General features: G+C 46.0%; 2 protein-coding genes and 1 pseudogene across 2 annotated transcripts; 2 read left to right on the forward strand and 1 right to left on the reverse strand.

Moving 5' to 3' along the window:
* Window positions 1–4945: 4945 nt before the first annotated feature.
* On the forward strand, window positions 4946–7464 carry LOC140221734 (uncharacterized; annotated as a pseudogene).
* A 1050-nt stretch (window positions 7465–8514) lies between these two features.
* On the forward strand, window positions 8515–10309 carry LOC117844776 (uncharacterized). The gene has a single exon (XM_034725562.2). It carries the CDS (start codon window positions 8838–8840, stop codon window positions 9831–9833), a length of 996 nt encoding a protein of 331 aa, XP_034581453.1. The 5' UTR covers window positions 8515–8837; the 3' UTR covers window positions 9834–10309.
* A 1163-nt stretch (window positions 10310–11472) lies between these two features.
* Window positions 11473–16760, reverse strand: LOC117844774 (probable protein S-acyltransferase 22). The gene is made up of 9 exons (XM_034725561.2): window positions 16285–16760; window positions 16096–16209; window positions 14378–14764; window positions 14233–14301; window positions 14080–14151; window positions 13711–13839; window positions 13512–13592; window positions 12854–13036; window positions 11473–12570 (listed from the first exon to the last, which is right to left on the reverse strand). The coding sequence occupies exons 1-9, from the start codon at window positions 16324–16326 to the stop codon at window positions 11791–11793; spliced, it is 1857 nt and encodes a 618-aa protein (XP_034581452.1). The 5' UTR covers window positions 16327–16760; the 3' UTR covers window positions 11473–11790.
* Window positions 16761–21209: the final 4449 nt, after the last annotated feature.

Genomic DNA, 21209 nt, shown 5'->3' on the forward strand with positions numbered 1-21209 from the left:
GGCTCTTGGCAAACGGCCGGCGGTGCCGCTCCGGCTGGTGGAGGAGCTAGAAATGACCGCAGCGTCTTCTGGAGCAACGTGAATGGTGCCAGCCAGCGCACATATATGCCCTTCCAGATAATGGAAGTTTTTTGCATCTGCTTCAGTACCGATCGACGACATACCTCCGCCGGTTAACTAGACGCATGCGAAGTTCATGGGCAGCCAGTTTAGTTGTTCTGTTAAGAATTAGCGCTGTGAGAACAGCAGTGTGGGGCTGCGTAGTGACTAGTGAGCTGGGGCGTGTCGCGTGCAGTCAGGTCCTCACCCTACGGTGATGGCATGCGGACATACGGCGGCGATCGAAAAGTTCAGTGATTTCAGTTGGGACGGGTGCTCACATTTTTATAAATTTAATTCATAAATTAACAATGTCTATGCTTTCAGTAGTAAGGTGATGTGCTCGTCGACAACGAGACGTTTGTGGTGACTTCATCAATGTTAAGATCTGCCAAATTAGTCTCTCGGATGTGCTTATAAGGGTAATGTTTGCATGCGTGCATTCATAAGATTGAGTGAGCGTTTGCTTCTACCTACGTAAAAAAAGTTTAGTTGGAGTGAGCTTTTTAAATAAGAGGACATGATTATATTTAGCCGCGCGTTCAAATAAATGTTGGAAGGTGCGCAGTGTGCTATCGTTTGTTATCGAGTCAAGCACTGGATCGCGTCCTGGTCCAGCGCTAGTCGAGTTCAGCTGACGTGCGCGTCGTTCGCGCTCGGGGCAAGCGTGCCGTCGGGAGTCTAGCGCGGCACGTCCCAGGGCTGTGGGATGGCGCAGTTCGTTCACGAACGTGCCGCGCCTTTGTCGGCCTCAGGGCCTTGTACCCGAGTCTTTTTAATTCAGCAACTAAGATCAGAAAACGCTGCCGCATTGCAGCACAAACTGTGCGTGTGTTTTCCATCACCTCGTGTTTGCGCATGTCCAGTACAGTGTACAGATCGAGCTCGCCCTAGCAATGTGATCTCCAGCGAGGTCCAATGATACGGTACTAGATAGGGATTTCTCAAACGAGATCACAGGTCCAACGATAGACGTCAAATTCTCCGGCAAGTCGGCCAAGTTCTACTTTCTTACAGCTTATCTCTTTTCGGACGACGAATAGGACAGGTTATACTCTGGGCAACCTTGACAGCTTCAGCGTTCAACGAGTCCAGTCTGGGCCAAAGCACTTTGGGTTGGGCCGACTTCAAGTTGCTGGTTTGCGGGTCCTGCACCGTGACGCCTTCTTCTTTTGAACATGCCTTCGTTGGAGACGCCTTCTCCTACATGACATCCCTCCCATCTTCAAAAACGGCTTGTCCCCAAGCCCGTACTGTAGGAAATCTTTCCTCCCATGTAGATAGAGATGGTGGCCAAGAAGACCACCACTGTACCAACACTTGAGCTACTTCCCGATCACCTTGGCGGCCAATCCTTCTCTACAATACTTTGACCGGGAATTGGAATGCATCTGGCAACTCAGCACTCACCTGATGGTTAGAACCTACTACCTTCTTCAGTAAGGATACATGGAACACCGGGTGAATTGATGTGGTTTCTGGTGTGATTTGCTTTCTTGTACAAAGAGGACTGCACATATGGTTGTATTTTCAAGTAGACACACCCTCACCACTTATCACATGACCCCCGTAAGGTATTTGTTGCTGGGTAAAAGAGCATTTGGACAGCTTGACCTTGAATTGATGTGTTCTAAGTAAATCAAACACAGCTCTGACATGCTGCACATGCTCCTCCCATGATTTGCTATAAATCAGGATATCATCAATGAGCACCACAGCACATTTCCTAAGTAAAGGTGCTAGAACTGAGTTCATCACATGTTGAAAAGTTGCTAGCCCACCTGTTACTCCATATGGCATGACTTTATACTCATAGTGCCCATTGTGAGTTTGGAAAGCTGTTTTGTATTGATTAGCTAAGTCCACAAGAATCTGATGATATCCAGATCTTAGGTCCAAGGATATAAACCACATTGCTCCATGTAATTCATCTAAGAATTCTTCTAAGAGAGGCATTGGATATCTATTTTTCACAATTAATGAGTTGAGTCTTCTGTAATCTACACAGAGTCTCCATTCTCCATTCTCCATTCTTCTTCTTAACAAGCAACACTAGTGATGCAAAAGGGCTTTGGTTTTCTTGGATCATTCCATGCTTTAGCAGTTCTAACACTTGGTTTTCAATCTCATCCTTTTGTGCAGGATTGTATCTGAGGGTCTTAACCTGAAAGGTTGAGCACCAGGCAGAAAAGGTATAGAGTGAGAATGTTATCTTTGAGGAGGAAGGCCTTGGAGCTTCTCCTAAATGTCAGCAAATTCAGATAGTAATGTAGCTATCTCAGGTGGGATTTAATGAGTGCCTTCTTCTGGTTTGGTTGCAAATGCTTTCAAAGTACACCACACCTCACCCTCATCTTCAAGCTTCTGCCGTTGCTGATAGGAGATAATGTTGATCTCATGTAAACTTGATCTCAGCCCTTGCAACTTAATCTTCTTGTCTTGATATAAGAAGGACATCCACTTTTCAGACCAATGCACTTTCATAGGATTGTAGATTTCAAGCCAATCCATGCCCAGAATCATATCATAATATTGTAGAGGTAAGATTTTTAAGTCTATAGAAAAACACTGCCGCTGAATAATGACTTCACAATTTTGCAATTCATGTGTACAACTTAGAACCTGACCATTTGCCACTTTGACTTGCATAGGTTTCTAAAGAGGTACCCAGTTTGGAATGGACAAAGCCATATTTGCACTAATGAAGTTGCTAGAGCTACTAGAATCTACCAGTATAAGAGGGAGATTTCCCACAATTCTGATTGTTTTAGGTGCTTCACTGCCATTGACATCATGAGTTGAAATGCACATAAGATCATCACTAGAATTGTTATCAGTATCACCATGTACTTGTGGAATTGATTCAGGTTCTTGTAGCAGTTCCCAGAGTTCTTCCACTATATGAATTGGCACAGTAGGAGCACATTTGTGGCCAGGAGCCCATTTCAATCCACTGTTATAGCATAACCCCTTTGCTCTTCTATAGGCTTTGATTGCTGACAACTTATCTTTAGATGAATGTAACTTGAGGGCTTCGACATATTTTTGTTCCTCAGGACTGCCATAGGCAGGAGGTTTTGCTTGATGGGCTATAGGAGATGGTGGTGTCGAAACTAGCTTGAATAAATATTTGGAATTGGGAGTTGGTTCACTTCTTTTCACTTCTCGTTTAGAGATATCCACTGTTAGCTCTCCTGTAACATAGTGTAACATAGCAAGAGAACTAGCAGTAATTAGATCGACAGGCTTTTGAATCATAACAACAACTTTAATATGATCTTTCAGACCAGCTATGAATCTATCTGTAACAATCACTTGTGAGTGGTTTGGTGGTGGGGTCGTCCTCTTCACTTGAGGCAGGTGCAAGGTCGACCTTCAAGGTTGTGGTGGTGGATGCGGTCGGCGAGGTGGCCGATGCAGCTGCTGATGTGTCCGGCGCCGCGGGCGAGGTCGATGGAGGGGCCAGCGCAGCGGTCACGGGCGCTAGAGCGCGCTCGTCGTGGCTGCGACCCTGTGTCGAACACCTTGCCGGCAGTGCTTGTAGGAGCTCGGTGGTGGAGCGAAGCGTGGGCGATGCCGACGGTGTGGTGATGGAAGGCGGCGCAGTGGGCGGGGTGGAGGCCGCCGATGAACTGAGTGATGCCGAGGATGTCGGAGAAGGTGTCGCAGATGCCACAGGTTTGGTGGGGCACATCTCCTCCAATCTCTGCACCCTGCTCTCCAGACTCCATCTCAATGAGGCCATCGTGGCGGCAATGTCGTCGTGGTCGAGGACAGTCTTCACGGTGGCCGGCGTGGGTACCGGCTTGTGGACGACGAGGGAGGTGGTAGTGGTGATGGCGGGTTGCGTGGGAATTGGTGCCATCGCAACGATTTGGTAGCAAATCCACGCAATGTCGACGAGCACGGTGATCAGCCAACCACCAGCTACAAAATCGGCAGAACCGTCGACACAGAAGAAGAACGGAGGAAGAAGATAGGTTTGGCCTGCCACGCGCGGAACCGGTGCATCATGACCATGTCATCGACGCCCACGCGGCCGCCGGACGCCGCGGCGGCCAGCAGGCAGGCGCACAGGAGGGCCGCCGCCAGGGTAGCAGCAGCCATGGTGATGCGATGAGTACGCACATGCTCCGGTGTGCTTCTTGTTTGTTGGTGAGCGTTCGAGCTGCATGGCAGGGTTTATATAGCACTAGCGGCATCCAACGAATCGACCGCGGCGCCGGAAGGATCGACCGGTGACCCCATGTTGGATGCTGACGGGCTGCTTCTGTGGCCGCCGATACAGGTCCAACAATTGTGCTGGTCACTTGCATAGAGACAGAGTACAGTGTTGTGTTACATCTTTGCTCAAAAAAGTGCTGTGTTGCGTCGTACGTCTGGTCGAGTACGTGTCCGCCACGTCACCGTGTGTGTGTGTGTGGCTGTGCGCTGTTTTTCTGAACAGGGCAAAAGGAGAGGGAGGAGAATCAGAGAAAGAAATGGGTGAGTGATTATGATTTCTGATGCTATACTAACACCCGTTATTTGGAGCACGTGGTGTTGTAGGAGTGCCAGATGAGGATTGATTGATTGGTTAATTGGAGCTTTGCATTGGGATTGCCACTCACAAGAGGCAGGGTAAGCCGGTGAATCGGCTATTATCCCTTCTAGAAAAAGTGAAAAAAATGACATTTTTTACTATACGGAATTAAATTTCTGCAAAGAAATTGGTGTTTCGTATTATGGTGGTTAAATCGATGCCATTAGCATCAGCCAGTTCGAACACAAAATTGACGAGAACCAGCTGCAACCGTAGATCCTGCTTCACGATTCGTGCGCTGACTACGAAGTGCTGCTGCTTCCCCTTCCCCCCGGCCTCGATCGATTCCTAGCCTCCGTCTCCGTGCGCTGCCGGGGCGCGGTCGCCATCTGCGACACGGCGACACCGTGATTTTGACTCGTCTCGCCGCCGACCTCTGCCTCCTCCTACTCGGCGTCCAGCGCCGGCGGCGACCCCTCCCCACCCCACACGGCCACACCGACTCCCTGCCCCGCCGTTACTCCCGGTAAAAATAAACGCCCAACCCCCGACACCATCCAGCACCCGCACGCATGGCGTTCGACGGATTGTCCGATCTGCCATCCGCGTCCACCGCCCTGTCCTCTGCTCCTGGTGTGGTGGCTCCTCGCTTATTCTGCTACCTGGCCATTGACTTTTGTTCGTTCGATGCACACTCGCCTATTCTCCATTGACTTTTGTTCGTTCGACGCACACCCGAGGGAATCGCGTAGAGCCAGGAGACGGTGCGCGCGCGCGCGCGGAGGGATGCTTTTTTTGAAACTCTGAAGTTATCAATCTTAGTTGTGCGCATGCTTAGCAATCAAGAGTATTGCGGGCTTGCGGCTGTAATGCAAATATGTGATGCAAGTGTGTGTGATTGCCACAGGATTTCAATTTAGGGTATGGATGTGTGCCTACACAAATTATCCGCGCTAGCACGAAGCTAGTTGAGCGGGTGCCATTGTCATCAGGTTTTATTCTTCTATTTTGTGTTTCAGCGGTAACTGTAAACAAAATTGGACAACTGCAGCATATGATTGTAGCCAATTGCTAACAGTGGTAACTCAGAGCTACTGTCTTGAAGGCATGTAATATCAACATTCATATGATTTTGTTCGTACATTAGCTACTGCCATGCTGCATCTACAGCACTGAGAATACTAGAGAACCGAGGCCTAGTGATGCTGTCGATGCCTATATTCATAGTGTTCTGTGGTTGAGGTTGTGTTCAATTCCCCTTTATTTTCTTTCAACCAGAGCTAGTGTTTTCATTTTTCTAGGAAAAAAATTCAAAATTATTTACTATAAGTTGCCAGCCTATGAAATTATTTCTATTCATTCTTAAAAGTTGTTGAATTTTAACTCTTCGTTTAGAATGATAGAACATGTAGTACGACTAACTACTAACAAGATATCACTGACACATCCAAGTTTAATTCTGTACTCAGTTCTTAAGTTGATAATATTGAGGTCTTCTTTAAGTTAATGATGTTGTTTCCCATACTAAAAGGACTCGAAAGTTTCTAGCTCTATTATATTTGCTCCATCATGTGATTCAGTATATTTTTGCTCTATTTTATTATAGCTACTGTTATTTTTATGAATGCATTTCTGGTGCAGATCCTATAATGCCAACCAGGCGCAATGTTCAGTATTCACCTCTCCCTACAGAGGATAGAGATAACCTATGGTTGAAGTACACTCCAAAATCGCATAAAAATTCCATGGAAGTCAATTGCCTTGGCACTTTTTCTCCTCATCATAGGAATTTCACTCCTCTTCCTGTCGTATTTTATATTCACAAGTCACATGGATGGTGATGGTTCTCAGGCATATGGTCTCTTATTCCTGGGCGTGCTTGCTTTCCTTCCTGGTATGTCACCACAAGCAACTTCAGTTATTATGTATTTTCTTTTCATACAGTGCCTTTCTGGTACAAATGAGGCAGACATAGTTTTCTAGAAGAATCTAAATGATTTGTTGTTGGTGGTTAAGTGTTTGAGTTATATGTCTTCTTTGTTAACTAAATGTAATATAACTGCAATGTGTCTTAACAATCACTCCATTTGTTAATTTGTGACCAGTACTGATAGTGGATGTTTTGGATTGAATGTTTGCTTTGCTGACATTTATCGGGCAATAATGCTCCCTTCCCTTGGAAATAAAATCCGCCTTTTCTCAATGTTTGGTATCTCACCTTCATTAATACGTGCAAGTGGAAGAACCTATGTTCTGTTAATTGTCACAGCTCACAGAACTTTGAAATAATCTTAAATGTTTGTGTGATTTTCACCCTGCAGCTGTTAAACTGTTTTGCAGGCTATTACGAGACTCGAGTTGCTTACTATTCCTGGAGAGGAGCACCAGGGTACACCTTCGCATCCGTCCCAGATTATTAGCCATCTGTGTCTCCAGAAGTGTGGTTGTCAGACAGGAAGGCCAAGCACGTAGAGAGTTAATTGAGCCACAAATGGAGCTACAAAATGAGCGATTGGGCATGATATGTATAGGCAACATATCCTGGGCATGATATGTATAGGCAACATATCCTCTGAGACCTCGCTGTTTTCATGCATGGCTTAGCTTAGCTTATAAATGCTGCCCAGAATGCTCGCAGCATAGGTATATAGCCAGTTTTGGGTTCTCTCTTTGTTTGTTTTTTTGCTGGATTAGATGTTTCCACTTTGGATTAGTTATGGATTGTGCATCGAATTTCCGGTCATACTGCTTCAGCATTCTGTACTGTAGCTGCTACAGACTGATCATATGGCTGGGTGTTCCTTCAAGTACTTTTCCATGAAGATTGTGATGCACTTGGCACATGCCCTTGGCCTCAAATGAGCTATGGTGTTCTTCGTTTGCACGTAATGTATCGGGAATGAAATTATTATATCGTAATGCATCTGTAAAGAGTGTGCAGTGAAGAGGCTAGAGCAAGCAAAGCATATATCCTAGGAAGAGTGGATGTCGCTGCATTTGTCCTACATGGCAATTGTATATTTAGACTTGAGCAAGGGAAATAAGTATCTTGGTGGACCATCTTCAAGTCAGTGTAGGCTTTGCTTCGTCATGAAGCCGTGTTCTCTGGCTTTTCCATTTGGGTCCTTCGTTAATGATGAGCAGAACAGAACGAAGAACAGCGGAACTATATCAAACAAATATTTGCTTGTAGAGGCTGAAATTGTCGCTGCATTTTTGTCGTCGTGCCTTGCCATAAAGTATAATGTGACTCAAGAAACATACTCCTACTAAGTAATTTTTCTTCATCGCAAGAATGACACACGTTACCAGTTGTACAAATAGATTTTCCATTTTGTATATATCAGCGCTTATAACATCTGAACTAACAATTCTCAAACAAAACTTTTTCGTAACAGATATAAAAGCTTTGTTTCAAATTTGCATTTTTTTTAAAAAAAAGATTATGTATATATAGGAGATTATGTGTTATTAGAAGAGTTTGGTACATAGTTAACGCAATTTGGGAAACGATTGCCGATGTAAGGTAGAAAACGCAGAATACTACTGATCAAATTCACGTGCTCCAAATGGCTCTTTTTCCAAACAACAAATGGCGCGCAAAATTTACTTTCTATTAAGTTCATGCTCCTTTTGTCAAACAAATTGAAGGTACGAAATTAGTTCGCACTGTTCAGAATTCAGATTGTTGAAGAAATAAACAAGAACAAAGACTCATCGTTGCAGTACCAGTACCACCGTTGACAAGATAACCTGCTGAACACATGACCCAAAAAACCATAGGAATCCGTGCGCGGAAGCTTCACTGCACTTCCTTCCCCTGGGCCCCGCATGTCACCCTCACATGTACGCAAATACCTCCCCTAGATGGACCCACCTGTCATCCTCGTCGGTGAACTGTCGGTGTGTCAACCTCCCCCACTCCCACACAGTCGTCGTCGTCTCCCTTCAGAAAAGCCCACCCTCGATCTCTGCTCCAAAGAAACTTCTCCTCCTCCTTCCACGCCGTTATCATTCCCCCAAGATCCCACCTCCTACGCCCCAATTCCCGTCGCCGAGCTCCGCATTGGGCGCGCCCGTTGCGCCGACGGGATATTGTCTCGGATCTGACCGGCGAGGAGGCGTCGGCGCGGTCTTGTGTGCGCAGCGCGCTGAGAAGAGGCTGCGAATCTAAGGAGTGCGAAGAAGAGGCGGGGGGGGGAGGTAGTCGGGAGGAATGGCGCCGACACGGGGCGCCGGGGGAGGGGTGCGGCTGCCGCCGATGAACGCGCTGGAGATCCTGCGGGAGACGGTGCGCGTGCTGCGCGGGGACCCGCACGCGTTCACGTCCATCCTGTTCCTGCTGCTCTGCCCGGCGTCCGGGTGCCTCCTCCTGTCGGCGGCGGCGCTGGACGGGGCCGTCGTGCTGCCGCTGGCCCGGAGGCTCCTCGTCGCGGCCGCGGCCTCGGGCCTCCCGCTCACGCATTTCGTCAGGCAGCTGGCGCACCACCTCGCCGCCACGCTCGTGTCCGCCGTCGTCTCGTTCCCGGCGCTCCTCACGCTCCTCCTCGCCGCCCGCGCCGCCGTGGCATACTCCGTGGCCGCCGTGTACGCCGGGAAGCCGCTCGCTGCCGGGGACATCACCCTCCTCGCGCGCCGCGCGTGGCCGCGCCTCGCCGCCACGTACGCGCTCGGGTGCGCCGCCGTCGCCGCCGGCCTCGTCGCCTTCTTCGCACTCCTCGTCACCGCCTGCTCCACGCTGAAGGCCATGCTCTACCCGCCTGACATTGTCGTCTGCGCGGGCCTCTTCGCGGTTCTCGCCTACTCCGTGGTGTACGCGCACACCATCATCATCTGCAACCTCGGCGGCGTCATTGCCGTTCTCGAGGAAGTGGCTGGTATCAATGCACTGCGCCGGTCGGTGCAGCTGATGCGTGGCCAGACCCACGTCGGGCTGCTCATTTTTCTTGGATCCACCATTGGCCTGGCCTTCGTCGAGGGGCTATTTGAGCACAGGGTGAAGACATTGAGCTATGGTGATGGGTCGTCACGGCTATGGGAGGGGCCATTGCTTGTCCTCATGTACGCCTTCGTTATGCTGATCGATTCAATGATGAGCGCGGTGTTCTACTTCACTTGCCGGTCATCAAGCTTGGACTTCTTGGATGAGGAGGGTGCCTCCGTTGAGGAGCTTGAGATGATGAGGGCTGGCAATTCAGATGCTGTCAGGTGATAAAGAACATCGGTTTGTTTCTCACAGGTGTATCTGTTCATAGTGTCATAGGGAAATAAGTGAGATGGGCATGGCCAAGATCCACTCAGATTGACCGATGGTATTGGTGGGTTGTGGCACCATGGCTAACACTTCATGTGTATGCTTGGCTTGATTGGTTGACGTCCGTGGTGAAATCAACATTTTTGCATCTATTTGGATTCTACCATGCTCAGGTAATGGTGGATGTGGAAGAGAAGGCTAGAGGGACATCTGTCATAGGATGTGTTCTTGATCAGACCAAATTTTGGCAGCGATCCAAGAGCTGGCAATGTGTGTAGCATTCTTTCAAAATGATGTAACTAGTATATCAATTTGATTATTGTGGAATTTTGGTCGCCTTACAACATTTTGGTTATACTGAATGGAATATCTTCTGTTACTGAGGAAATACAATATATTGTACAATTGATTCTTGAAGTATCATTTCAGCCAAATTTTCATCTTCGGATAACAACCCAGCCAGAGTTGTTCTGAGTTGAGTTTCATGATTATTTCTTGTATTGTCTTTCATTGCAGAAGCATGATATATCTACATTCAGACTTTTTTTTTTGGTTTCCTACTTTCACAAAAGAGCTATCACAATTCAGAAAGTTTGTCGTGTATTCTTTTAATCTTTTTCATTGCTGCAGGTGCTGAAAATCTTCAGCATCCAAAAGTTGTATTTACATATGAATCTCTTAGTTACACCCAAAAGTTCTTTCTTTGCGTAGTGTGTGCTGGTGAAGACTAGTTCTGAGGCTTAGAATTTTGCATCAGAAGCATCTTTTGTTTTCTTGGAGCTTCTCTGAGCACTACTGATAATCCATGCTTTCTATACGACAAATGAATTCTTTTTTCTTCCTCAGATCATGAAATAATCCGTTGACTTCCATTGATTATTGGCTATGTGTTGTCCCCAAGATCAAACCTGTAATGTTCAATGAACATCTCGAGTATTTTACCATCTAGTGTTCACTGACAACTGACTGAAGCAAGATTCAGTCTTGTGTCCCTCACCGTCAGTTGATTCTGGGCACCGACAATAACGCCAAACTTTTTGCTTCAATATGATTACAACATAAGAACACTCTTGAAAATTTCTTTTCTTACCATTTTCTCGTGAGCAAAGAAGTTTAGAAAAATAAAAACTTAACATCGATCGTGCTATCTCAATGAACTGAGGCCAAAAGTGCCCCATAAATAATTGCCATGGTATACCTTCCAGTTCCCTTGAGAAATTGGGCAAGGAATCTGACCGATTACCATACTGGTAAGTGGTAGCATGCAAGGTGCCGTTTTGCAAGTTTTACGCAACATGTTTAGATTTCTGCATTACCAAAACATTGATGATCGAACTTCATCACGTGACGTCCATGTAATTTATTCTCGGATCTAATGTTAGACCTGGTTGTGTATGTATGGCTTAATTAAAGTACTTAGGACGGCCCTTGCCCATTGGATGCTTGACAATGTGCTTCTGAGTGTGTTCCAGGTTACCGCATTGGCACAGGCTAGGATATTTCTAGCCATAGAGAATTTAACACTCTGAATGCCTGCAGACATTGCAGCATATACATGTCATTGTTTTCATCACAGCACATGGTCGGAGCTGACAAGTCAACCTCAAGAACAATCACTAATCAGACGTTGATCCAAGAGATCCAAGGTATCGACCTCTAAATAAATCGGTTCATTGTCATCTGACAGCGAGAGTACAAGCGCCTGAGCCCCAATTGATGAAATTCAGAAACTGCCTATCTAGCAATTCAGAAACTACCAAAGAATTAACAATTTCACAGTATCCAACCATTGCTGCGGCCAGATTTGACATCAACGACAAACGAGGTCAGATACTGGAATCTCTGGTTGTCGGCTGATCATTTACAATCTCCATTCATCTGAAAGAAGCTGAACATGGAGTTGGTCTGAAGTCAGTCAGGACAATCTGTTCTTTGCCACGAGGATGCCAGATGAGGACGCGCTCTGGTCGGAGTTGAGGATGATGCTTGCCCAGTTTGATGAGCGGTGCACTATCCGTGACGGAATGCGGTCACTGTCTTCACCTCCTGATGCTTCATACCCATCGCTGGTCGATCTCGACAACTGGACCCCTTGCTGTGGAGTGCTTCCTGGGGCAGCGAGAGCTGTCAGTTGCAGGTCTTCAGCTCCAGATGAAGAGACAGCTGAGACCCGGTACAGGTGCAGATCAGGTGAATCCAAACTGCTATCCGGAGACGATCCGCCTACGTTTGCGGAAGATGCAGCTCTACTAGGATGGAAGGCGCTCCGTGCCTCGAGTTGCAATGGTGCTAAACTGGATAGTGCTTCAGGGGGCATGTCGCTGCCGGTACTATGAATAACATCTGCAGATATCTTCGCGACAGGTTTGAGAGAGAGGTCACTGGGCTGTCTTCCTCTTCTGTTCGTTCTCCTCTTGCTATCAGGGCCTAGATCAATCCTGCCACTGCTCATACCTCCATAGCTACTATCTGTGTCATGGCCTCGCGAATAGTCATCTTTTCTGATAGGCACTAAAACTTTTGACTTCTTCCGTGCCTCTGCAGCAACTCTCGAAACTTCTTCTGCGTTTAGACGAGCCAATGCCCATGGACTTATTTTCACAGCCCCTGAGCCCTTCTTCCTCCTTACTTCATCGTCCTTTCTCTTGGTAGCAGAATTATGCGAAGAGCCAGCCTCTGATGGAATGACATCGTACTGGAAGAAGGTTCAGAAACTTCATGTGAGTTGTGATTTGTGAACACCAACAGTCCAACAGGTAAATGCCAAGAGGGAATTGCTATGAGTTAGAAATGCAAGACATTAGTTATTATCAGTCAGAAGCAGCATGGCTGTTAGAGAAGTGACTTACAATTCACATGCTTTACTACCCAGGCTGTCAGTCTATGATGTGTTATACAGATTAAAGATGTTGATTCAGTCTGGAAGCTACAGTATCTATTTAAATGATTCATGAAGCTTAAGGGTGTAAGGGTCACACCTGATCTTCAAGAAACAGCCTTGGAGGAGTGCACCATGAACCACGACGAAGTGGACCAAAGGAACTAGCGCTGCTGAGTCCAGTGTAGGAGCTTACACGAGACATCTGTGGACTCTGCTGCCCACTAGCATCTTCTTGGTCTTGCTCTCTCAGGGCAATGATGTAGTCATATGTACTGATTCCCTGTATCAGTTGACATAAAATCAATTCGCCCAATAAAAGCTGCAACATCATGGTAATAAACTATTCATGGTTCCTGCGTTTAGTGCTTACGCAGCAGAAAGTCAGTACTCCAAGGTCTAAATTTCCATTTTGCAGTTTATTGTTTTAACTATTTAAAAAAAATGTCCAAAGAGGTGCTATAAGAAACTACATGTTGATATTAGTCCTATTAGCGATGTAAAATTTTTGTTCAATAAGTAAATTGATGTCAGTATCCACAGTGCTTGTACCCAAGTTTACATTATCCAAAAAAGAAATGGTAAGGTGTTACAAGCTGATCATCACTACAACATAACTTTGAAAACCGATTCTAGACTTAACCAAAACTGTGATGTGCATGAGCTTGTTCAAGACATAGATACTCATATCGTTAACAAGGATATTATTGTTCAAAGCTAAATACAATTAGACAAAAGGGAAATGTATCAGAACTTACCTTCTTGATAAGAAGAATGTGGAAAAAAAGAAGTTGGGCGATCGGGAGTGAAGCGACCATGGCTAGGATGCTACATGATGCCTGTGTCAACAAAGATCAATAATTTAACCAATATCTCAAGAAAGATTGGTGAAAAGAGCTGGCTAATTTAATAACCTTTGAACTATTCAGTATCTGAAAGTAGGATGACAGTTCATACCACCACAATCACGAAAGGCACTAAAGAGAAGCTGCTCCCTAGCTTTGAGACAATTTGCACAGAGAATTCCTTCCGCTCAACAAAGCATAGCACTAGCACCAGTACTCCAATTGCGGACTGTAGGATAAGCTGGCCGAAATTGCACAAATCATGCAGACCTGTCAATGGTCAACTAGGATGAAAAGGACAAGGACTAAAATGCTCTCTGCAATTATGATGACCAAATTCAATGCATAGGAGTGACTATTTCTAGAATGCACTTGATGCTGGGAATATGCTTAACAAGAATGACAAGGTAAAGAATTATGTAAGCATCTATACCAGACAATCTATCAGGCATTGTAGAACTGTAAGAGAACATGAGCTTACCAAGACAAGGGCAGTAGACATTAGAACAAAAAACCTCCTATAGTTTCTTTTTCCAATACAATTGTTGAGCCACTGTTGAGATTGAGGAAAACAGGGGAGTTATTATATGCTAAGTGGTGGAAATAAGAATATAATTTTTAAGGAGTATGTTACCCGGCAGTGATGATCAAAACCATCTACACATTTGTCACAAACTCTGCAATGCTTGCTATAATTCAACACCTACAAAGGAAATAGCAGACTATTAATATGTTTATTGAAAAAAAACATAGATCAACACCAATTACAAGAAACATACCTGAACTTCACATAAGCTGCAGAAAAACATCCCTTCCTCGCTGGCTTGATGCTCAGAGGACCATTCATGTGATTGGCAGCAGGAAAAAACAAAAGAGAGAGGGTAGAATATAACGAGAAATGCGGAGAAGGTTGAACTGCAGCAAGATGAATTCTTGTCCTTGTGTTCAGTCATTGACTTTTCACTAGGTGCTGCAACCTCATGTTCTTGCTTTCTTCCAGTACCCTCTAGTTGCAATCGAGTATCAGAAACACCTTTTCTGGATTCCTTCAGATGCTTGTGTTTCCCACTTCCATACAAGCTCAGATACTTCTTTGATTTGAAGACCCCTGGGTCTGCTGGGTTCGCTGCAGCGCACCAGATGTATAGAAAGAAGACACATAAAACCTGAGAAACCAGATTACACACAAGGTCATAAAGGTATTACGTAAATAGATCAGCAACCATAACACTATAATAAAAATTTTGCAGCAGGTTTTTCCTATATAACATTTTTTCCTGCAAGAGAGCATAGCATGATGAAATCATCTGGTAATGATAAATTCCCTTCCAATACACTTCGATTCATTTAGAGACAAAAGGTGCACTTGTGAACTAAGAATAGAGTTTGCCCAAGAAACTTTAGCTTCATCATGTAATCATTTCCTCTGTGACATCAGTTTTTTTTTAAGTTTTGCAGACCTGAATGCAGCATTTTAGAGGATATAATATTTCATCTAGAAAAAAATTTAAATAATTGCTTTTGTGATTTTTCATGTTGTTTCTCGACTTAACACGTGTAAAATCAAACTATACTCCCCAGAGATGACAGTAACTAAACATTTTTAATCATGAAGCAGTGACGAGCATGCAAATAGATGTCTGTCAAAAGAACAAAAGGCACCATTTTACAACATTACCTACTCATTATCACGTAAGCACAACAATTTTCTTAAAGCAAAGAAAGCTTCCAAACAAGTTAAGTAACATGATAATCATGAAGCCAGGGGTAACCCAGAGTGGTTTGCAAGGGGGCAATTCAATGGAACCCATTTCACGCAACTGTCTTTCACGAGTTGGCATCATTACAGCAAGACAACAGCATCATAGCGATGCCATAGGACTATTAAGAAACAGCCAATGTTAGGGTAATAAGGACTACTTATGCCATGTCACTCTCCTGTAAACGGAGCCACAAAATCGTATTATGACTGGAGTACAACCCAAAGACAGAAGAGCTGAAGTGGACAGAAATGAAGAGGACCCAAGAGCCTGACATGTACAGCTCCTGCTTGCTCTGAGACTACATTTCCCCAAGGGTGTTACATATACAACATACAAGCATACTGTCATTAACCTTGTGACAGAAGCAAAATTCCGCCAAATGCGAAGGCCAAGGCAAAGCCATTGAATTGAGCAAACCAGACAATGCCTTCCAGAGTTAGGCACGCCACATGATGGCACCAGAATTGCCCAGAGTGGCCAAGCGATTCAACTCGTACCACCCTTAAACAAGCAACAAAGTACAGAAATCGTACAAAATATGCGAGACTGCCAAATAACACATTTCATGATTAGGTCACTTCATTCGGCACCTTCCCTAGTTCCAGCAACCACTACTGGGCCCATTAGGCACAGGCAGCACCTAGATGGGGGATCCAAAGGTCCAGAGAAGCAAAACACGAGGCGCTCACTCAACTCGGCATGACACCAAAGGAGAGACAAGCAGGAGCTCTCACCAGCGGAGTGTAGAGCCCCATGACCACGTACTGGTACACCTTCCTCCCAACGAAGGGGGCGAAGAACACGTAGAACGCGAACGCCAGCGCCAAGAACACGGACACGGCCACCACCTGCAAGAGGCGTGGAATCTTCGGTAACCACTCCGCCCAGCAAGAAAAATGCACGAAATTCCAGCGAGGACGAACCTGGAGAGGGTGGTACGGGAGCTGCCACCCGTGCCGCCTCATTGCCACTCCCAAGAAACCGCAGAATCGGCAGGAGAAACACGAGAAAGAACAAAGAAGCCTCCTTTTTCCCCTTCCTGCTCCTCTCCTCGAGCCAAGGGACGCGACGCGATCAATGCAAGAGAAGGACCCGGGACCTCCCAGGATCAAGTACTCAAGCACCGAGCCCGCGGCTCCTGCTCGCTCTCGCCATGGATTCGATCTTGCCGCGGTGGTCGCGACCGCATCTGTGGGCTGGCGCCTGGTGGCCTGTTGGCGAGAGGGGAATGGGGGAGCGTTTGGGAGGGAGACCAAAGGTTGGAGAGCATTAAATGCCGCGCTGCTCTGTGCAGATTTACGGCAAGGAGGGGAGCGGCAAGCGGAACCGGGCGAGGGAGGGAGGGAGAGGGAGAGGGAAGGGAGGTGGTTTTGGTTTGGCCTGGCGTGGCCGTGGCTGCTTCGCTTTGGGCGCTCACGTGAACCTCCCTCGCCAGAGTCCGGTCTCCACTGTGACTGATGACCGTGGCAGTAGCAGCAGGCCGCCTGTTTGTCTGGCTGTCAGTGTGGGGCCCAGTGACAACCGGTTTGTTTAACCCCTTGTCATCCATGGTCCTTGGATTGGATGGACCTTGAGTTGAGACTCTTCTTTTCCTTTTTACTTTGAGCTTGAGCTTTTCGTGATAGGGGCCCAGTGACAGCCGGTTTGTTCAACCCCTTGTCATCCACTGTGACTGATTGTTGCTTTGAGCTTGAGCTTCTCGTGATAGGGACGTTTCTAACATAGCTAGGGAGCACGGTAATTTTTTCTCTCTTTTCTAAACGAGTATAGTAATTTTCCCCTGATTTGGTTCAATGCTCATTGTTTGGGGGGGGGGGGGGGGGGGGTTAAAAAACATCCTGCTCCAGTTAGTGGGGTTTGAATTTTAACTACGAGCCAAGAATCCAATGTATGACGTCGTGGACGCTGGTTGGATTATACGTGCGTATCTGGTGGTTGGCAGGTAGTAATGTTGATTAGTTGGCGTCCGGACTGCAACCATGAGATAAGGCATTTACCAAGAAAATAATATGGTGCCAAATCTGCTTACATGTGAAACATATTTATTAATATAAAAATGGCTGGCACTGTATCAATAGCTCAGAAACGGCTACAGAGAGCTACAGCTCTAACAATCAATGATAAGTATCCCAAGCAAATCTACATAAATTTGAACCAATGAAGATATCGTGCATATATGTATTTACTCGTATGTGTGTACCTTTTCGAACATAGCATGCTCCAAGAGATTCAACCGGCAAATTTAGAAATTGATGAAATTACCGTATATTTTTTGTCATAATGTAGTAAAGGTTTTCCTGAAAAATGCCTTCTCGTGAAGCTCCCTTCCATGTGCATCAGATCAGCTACTACTACACCGGCAGTGCATTGTCTAAGCGTACTTGCCCTCCTGCTAATCTGAATTTCCAGTATCCAACATATCAGCATCCATGCAGCGTCACGTCGTCCGTACACAAACAGTCTGTCAGGGATCAGCACTTAGCGACCTCGATTTGGATCGATTAAAGTTTAGTTGGTGTCACATCGAATGTTTAGATACTAATTGGAAGTATTAAATATAGACTAATTATAAAACCAATTGCACAGATGGAGACTAATTCGCGAGATGAATCTATTAAACCTAATTAGTTCATGATTTGATAATGTGATGCTACAGTAAATATGTGCTTAATAGATTCGTCTCGTGAATTAGCCTCCATCTATATAATTAGTTTTACAAATTAACTTAGTTGTTCTAATTAGTATCCGTTCGGATTTGATGTGACAAGTACTCAACTTGATCCAAACACCCCTCGAAAAACTATGCTGGACACGATCATTTTGTTGACGATTCTGACTGTCAACAACTCGACATTGTTTTATACGATCAGTGCTGTACTGAACTAGCCTTGAGCTTATACCTTTCGGGGTTAGCAAAACAAAAATATTGTGGATTAGTACTGGGTTGTCGTGCCTGGTTTGTCCTTTGCTGTTTGTTGTTCTCCTTGAAGCCATCAACAAACTCTTCTTCGATAGGCTTTATCAAGATTCCGGACCGTGCAGCTTTGCCCCGGAATACAGATGAACCATATAGAAATTGAGAAAATATACTTTATATTAAAATTTATGAAGTTTATGATCGCACAATGTTACTCTTTTTCTTAACAATAGAAAAGGACACAAAGTGACGCTCAAGCAGAATGTCAAAAGTCCATGATTCAAATGATAATGGGCTAAAATCATCACAGGGAGCCACAGTTATAAACTTTGCAAAAGCTGCTATGAACCCGTGACCGTGCATATGGATCACCTCATTTCACGCACTCATTTTGCCTGCCCTTTTGGACAGTGCAGCCTAGGTTTCTCATGATGCCGCCACCAGGCAACAGTTGACCCCTCGCTTAAGCAAGGAATCAACCCTTGCTATGATTGCCCATTCCAATTTCCATGTGCCGGGGAAATTTAATTAGTGTGCTTCTCTTAATCCTCAACCAAACTGTATACATGCATGGTAAGAATAATCTTATTTTATTGAGTAGAATCATACGGAACACATACCGAGAGCTTATCGTGAGAAGAAATCTAACTAACTATGTAGATATTATAGTTATAGATAGGGTCCCGATTTATCAATTTCAAATCTGGAGCATGTGGCATTTAAGAAACATCAACCTACCCTTTTCAATCATTTGGGGGATGAATAAAAATCTGAAGCAAAAAACATATATTGTCTATCCAACTATCCCAATGATATATGAGCTCTTTTATGGTATACTGATACTAGACTATACCAGTGTTCGAAAAGGACTAGTACAAAAATATCGGACGGTCAAGATTAATAGTATACTACTGTAACTTTCACCATAGTGGGTAGTATATATAAGTAGTATAGGTAGTATAATGGTACCATGGTAAAAGAACATAAATGATATCACTATAATATTTTTTTTGACACTAGCATAAAGTTTAAAAGACCATTCCATTTCAAATCTCACCCTTTATAATGTAATTATTACTAAATTATCCTTATTATATATACTGTATACTACTAAGTAGTAGTATTGTGTATTTAAAAAAGCTCGGACATATACCTCACTTCATCACTTGTTTGTATTTTGTACCATGCTCACACTGTCACACACACTATCAGTGAGATTTTCGATGAGCTAATCAAGTAACCAGACGGGCACTGGGCGCATGCATTTCAGACCTCGCACCCGTGTTCTCTACTGCGCCCTGGCATCTTCACGTGTCCTCTAGGTGTTGTCATTTGGCAAGATGCCCCTCCCTTGTGACTCGAGAGTTGGGAGACAGTGGACGAGTGCGCGCTGTCAAAGCCTCAAATTCGGTTTAAAAAAAGGCTGGGTTCTGACTTTTTATGACGAGCACCTTCTTGCCCGGCGCTGCTAGTCTGCTAGCCTTGGTATCTGACAGTTCGTACTAGCTAGTGACTTTGGAGTTCGGATGAAAAGAGCGGCACCTCAAGGAAAGAAAGAAAGGAATCAACGAGATGTCAATGGAGGATTGGAGGTAGCCGGCTGATGCCGGCATGTGATTCGAGCCTCGGCTTGGCGCGACGCGAGAGACAGCACAGTGATGGGGGATGGGCCTTTCGCTAGGAGACAAGCCTCGTCTCACCTAAAGCCGTTGTCCTCTCTTGACCTGTCAGTGTTGGCCGCGCCGCTGCGTTAGCTAGGGCCGGCCATGGACGCACCTCCTCCTGACGCAGCTGCTCATCGCTAGAGTAGAGGCCACCGGGCACGGCACCTTTTGGAGCTGATCTTGGTTTAACCTCAAACTCGCGTCATATTGTATTGTTTGTTCTTGGTTTGCTGTGTGTGTCTACCGCGATTTGGAATGGAAATGGGAATGGGGACTGAGCATTGAAGGAGCGGAGGTACCAGGGCTACCAGGGCTAGAGTGCTAGACAGGAGAGGGTGTCGGTCGAGGCGGCGGCGCGTGCGGCCAAGGTCGACGGCAGATGCGTTGGAGGAGGCCTGGAGGGAAACGATGCGATTTTGTACGGGCATGGTTGATGTTGAGTGGAACCGGCTGCGGACCTGCGGTAGATCAGTAGATGCGTCTTCTTTGCTTGCTGGGCCCTTGGATTTCTGGGTAGGAAATTACACTCGTTTCTTCGCAGCGGCGACGGTGGCTCCCTTCTTCTCTCGCCGCCGGCACGATCATATGCTGCCACCCTGCTCCTCGCCGCCACTCGGACATCCCGTGCTTGACCTCGATGCCGCCGCGGGTGACGTCGTGATCTGATCCCGATAGATAGCTTGCCAGCAAAAGTGATTCGACGCGACCCAGCAGGTGTTCAGCACGACGGACACTGCTACGACGCCGGCTTCGCCGTGTCAGGGTCCGACGCCCCAGCTGGTCCCCTCCGACTCCGAGCTAGACGACGTCACCGTCGGCCGTCCGCAGCACCTCCGGCGCCACGAGTCCTCGCCAAGTCGCGATTTCGCTTGGCTGGGCCGAGCTGCAAAGCCCGCCCAGCACACGCCAGGCGGACCGTGAGCAGGCCCACTTGGATCAGCTGCATCGCAACGTCGTTAACGACCCACGAGCATGTTCCGGAAAATCTTCAGAGCCTGATGCCATAAAGAAAACATGGAGCAGGTCCAAATTACTCCACTTCAGAGCGTTTCAGCAACCTTAGCGTTTCAGCCAATAACCCAAAAGCCAATTTCACGCACAGCATCCACAGGTAGTTATGTTATCTGGACACAGAAATCACGTGTAATTGCCTAATGTCGCACTCGCTTGACTTGTTCTCGCACTTGCAAGAACCCTGAATTGCCATCCTGCTATCAATCGTGAATTCATGTAAAGCTAAGGGGTAAACCGTAGCATGCCTTTTAAA

This window comes from Setaria viridis, chromosome 2 (genome assembly GCF_005286985.2).
Source record: "Setaria viridis chromosome 2, Setaria_viridis_v4.0, whole genome shotgun sequence".
Classification (NCBI taxonomy): Eukaryota; Viridiplantae; Streptophyta; class Magnoliopsida; order Poales; family Poaceae; genus Setaria; species Setaria viridis.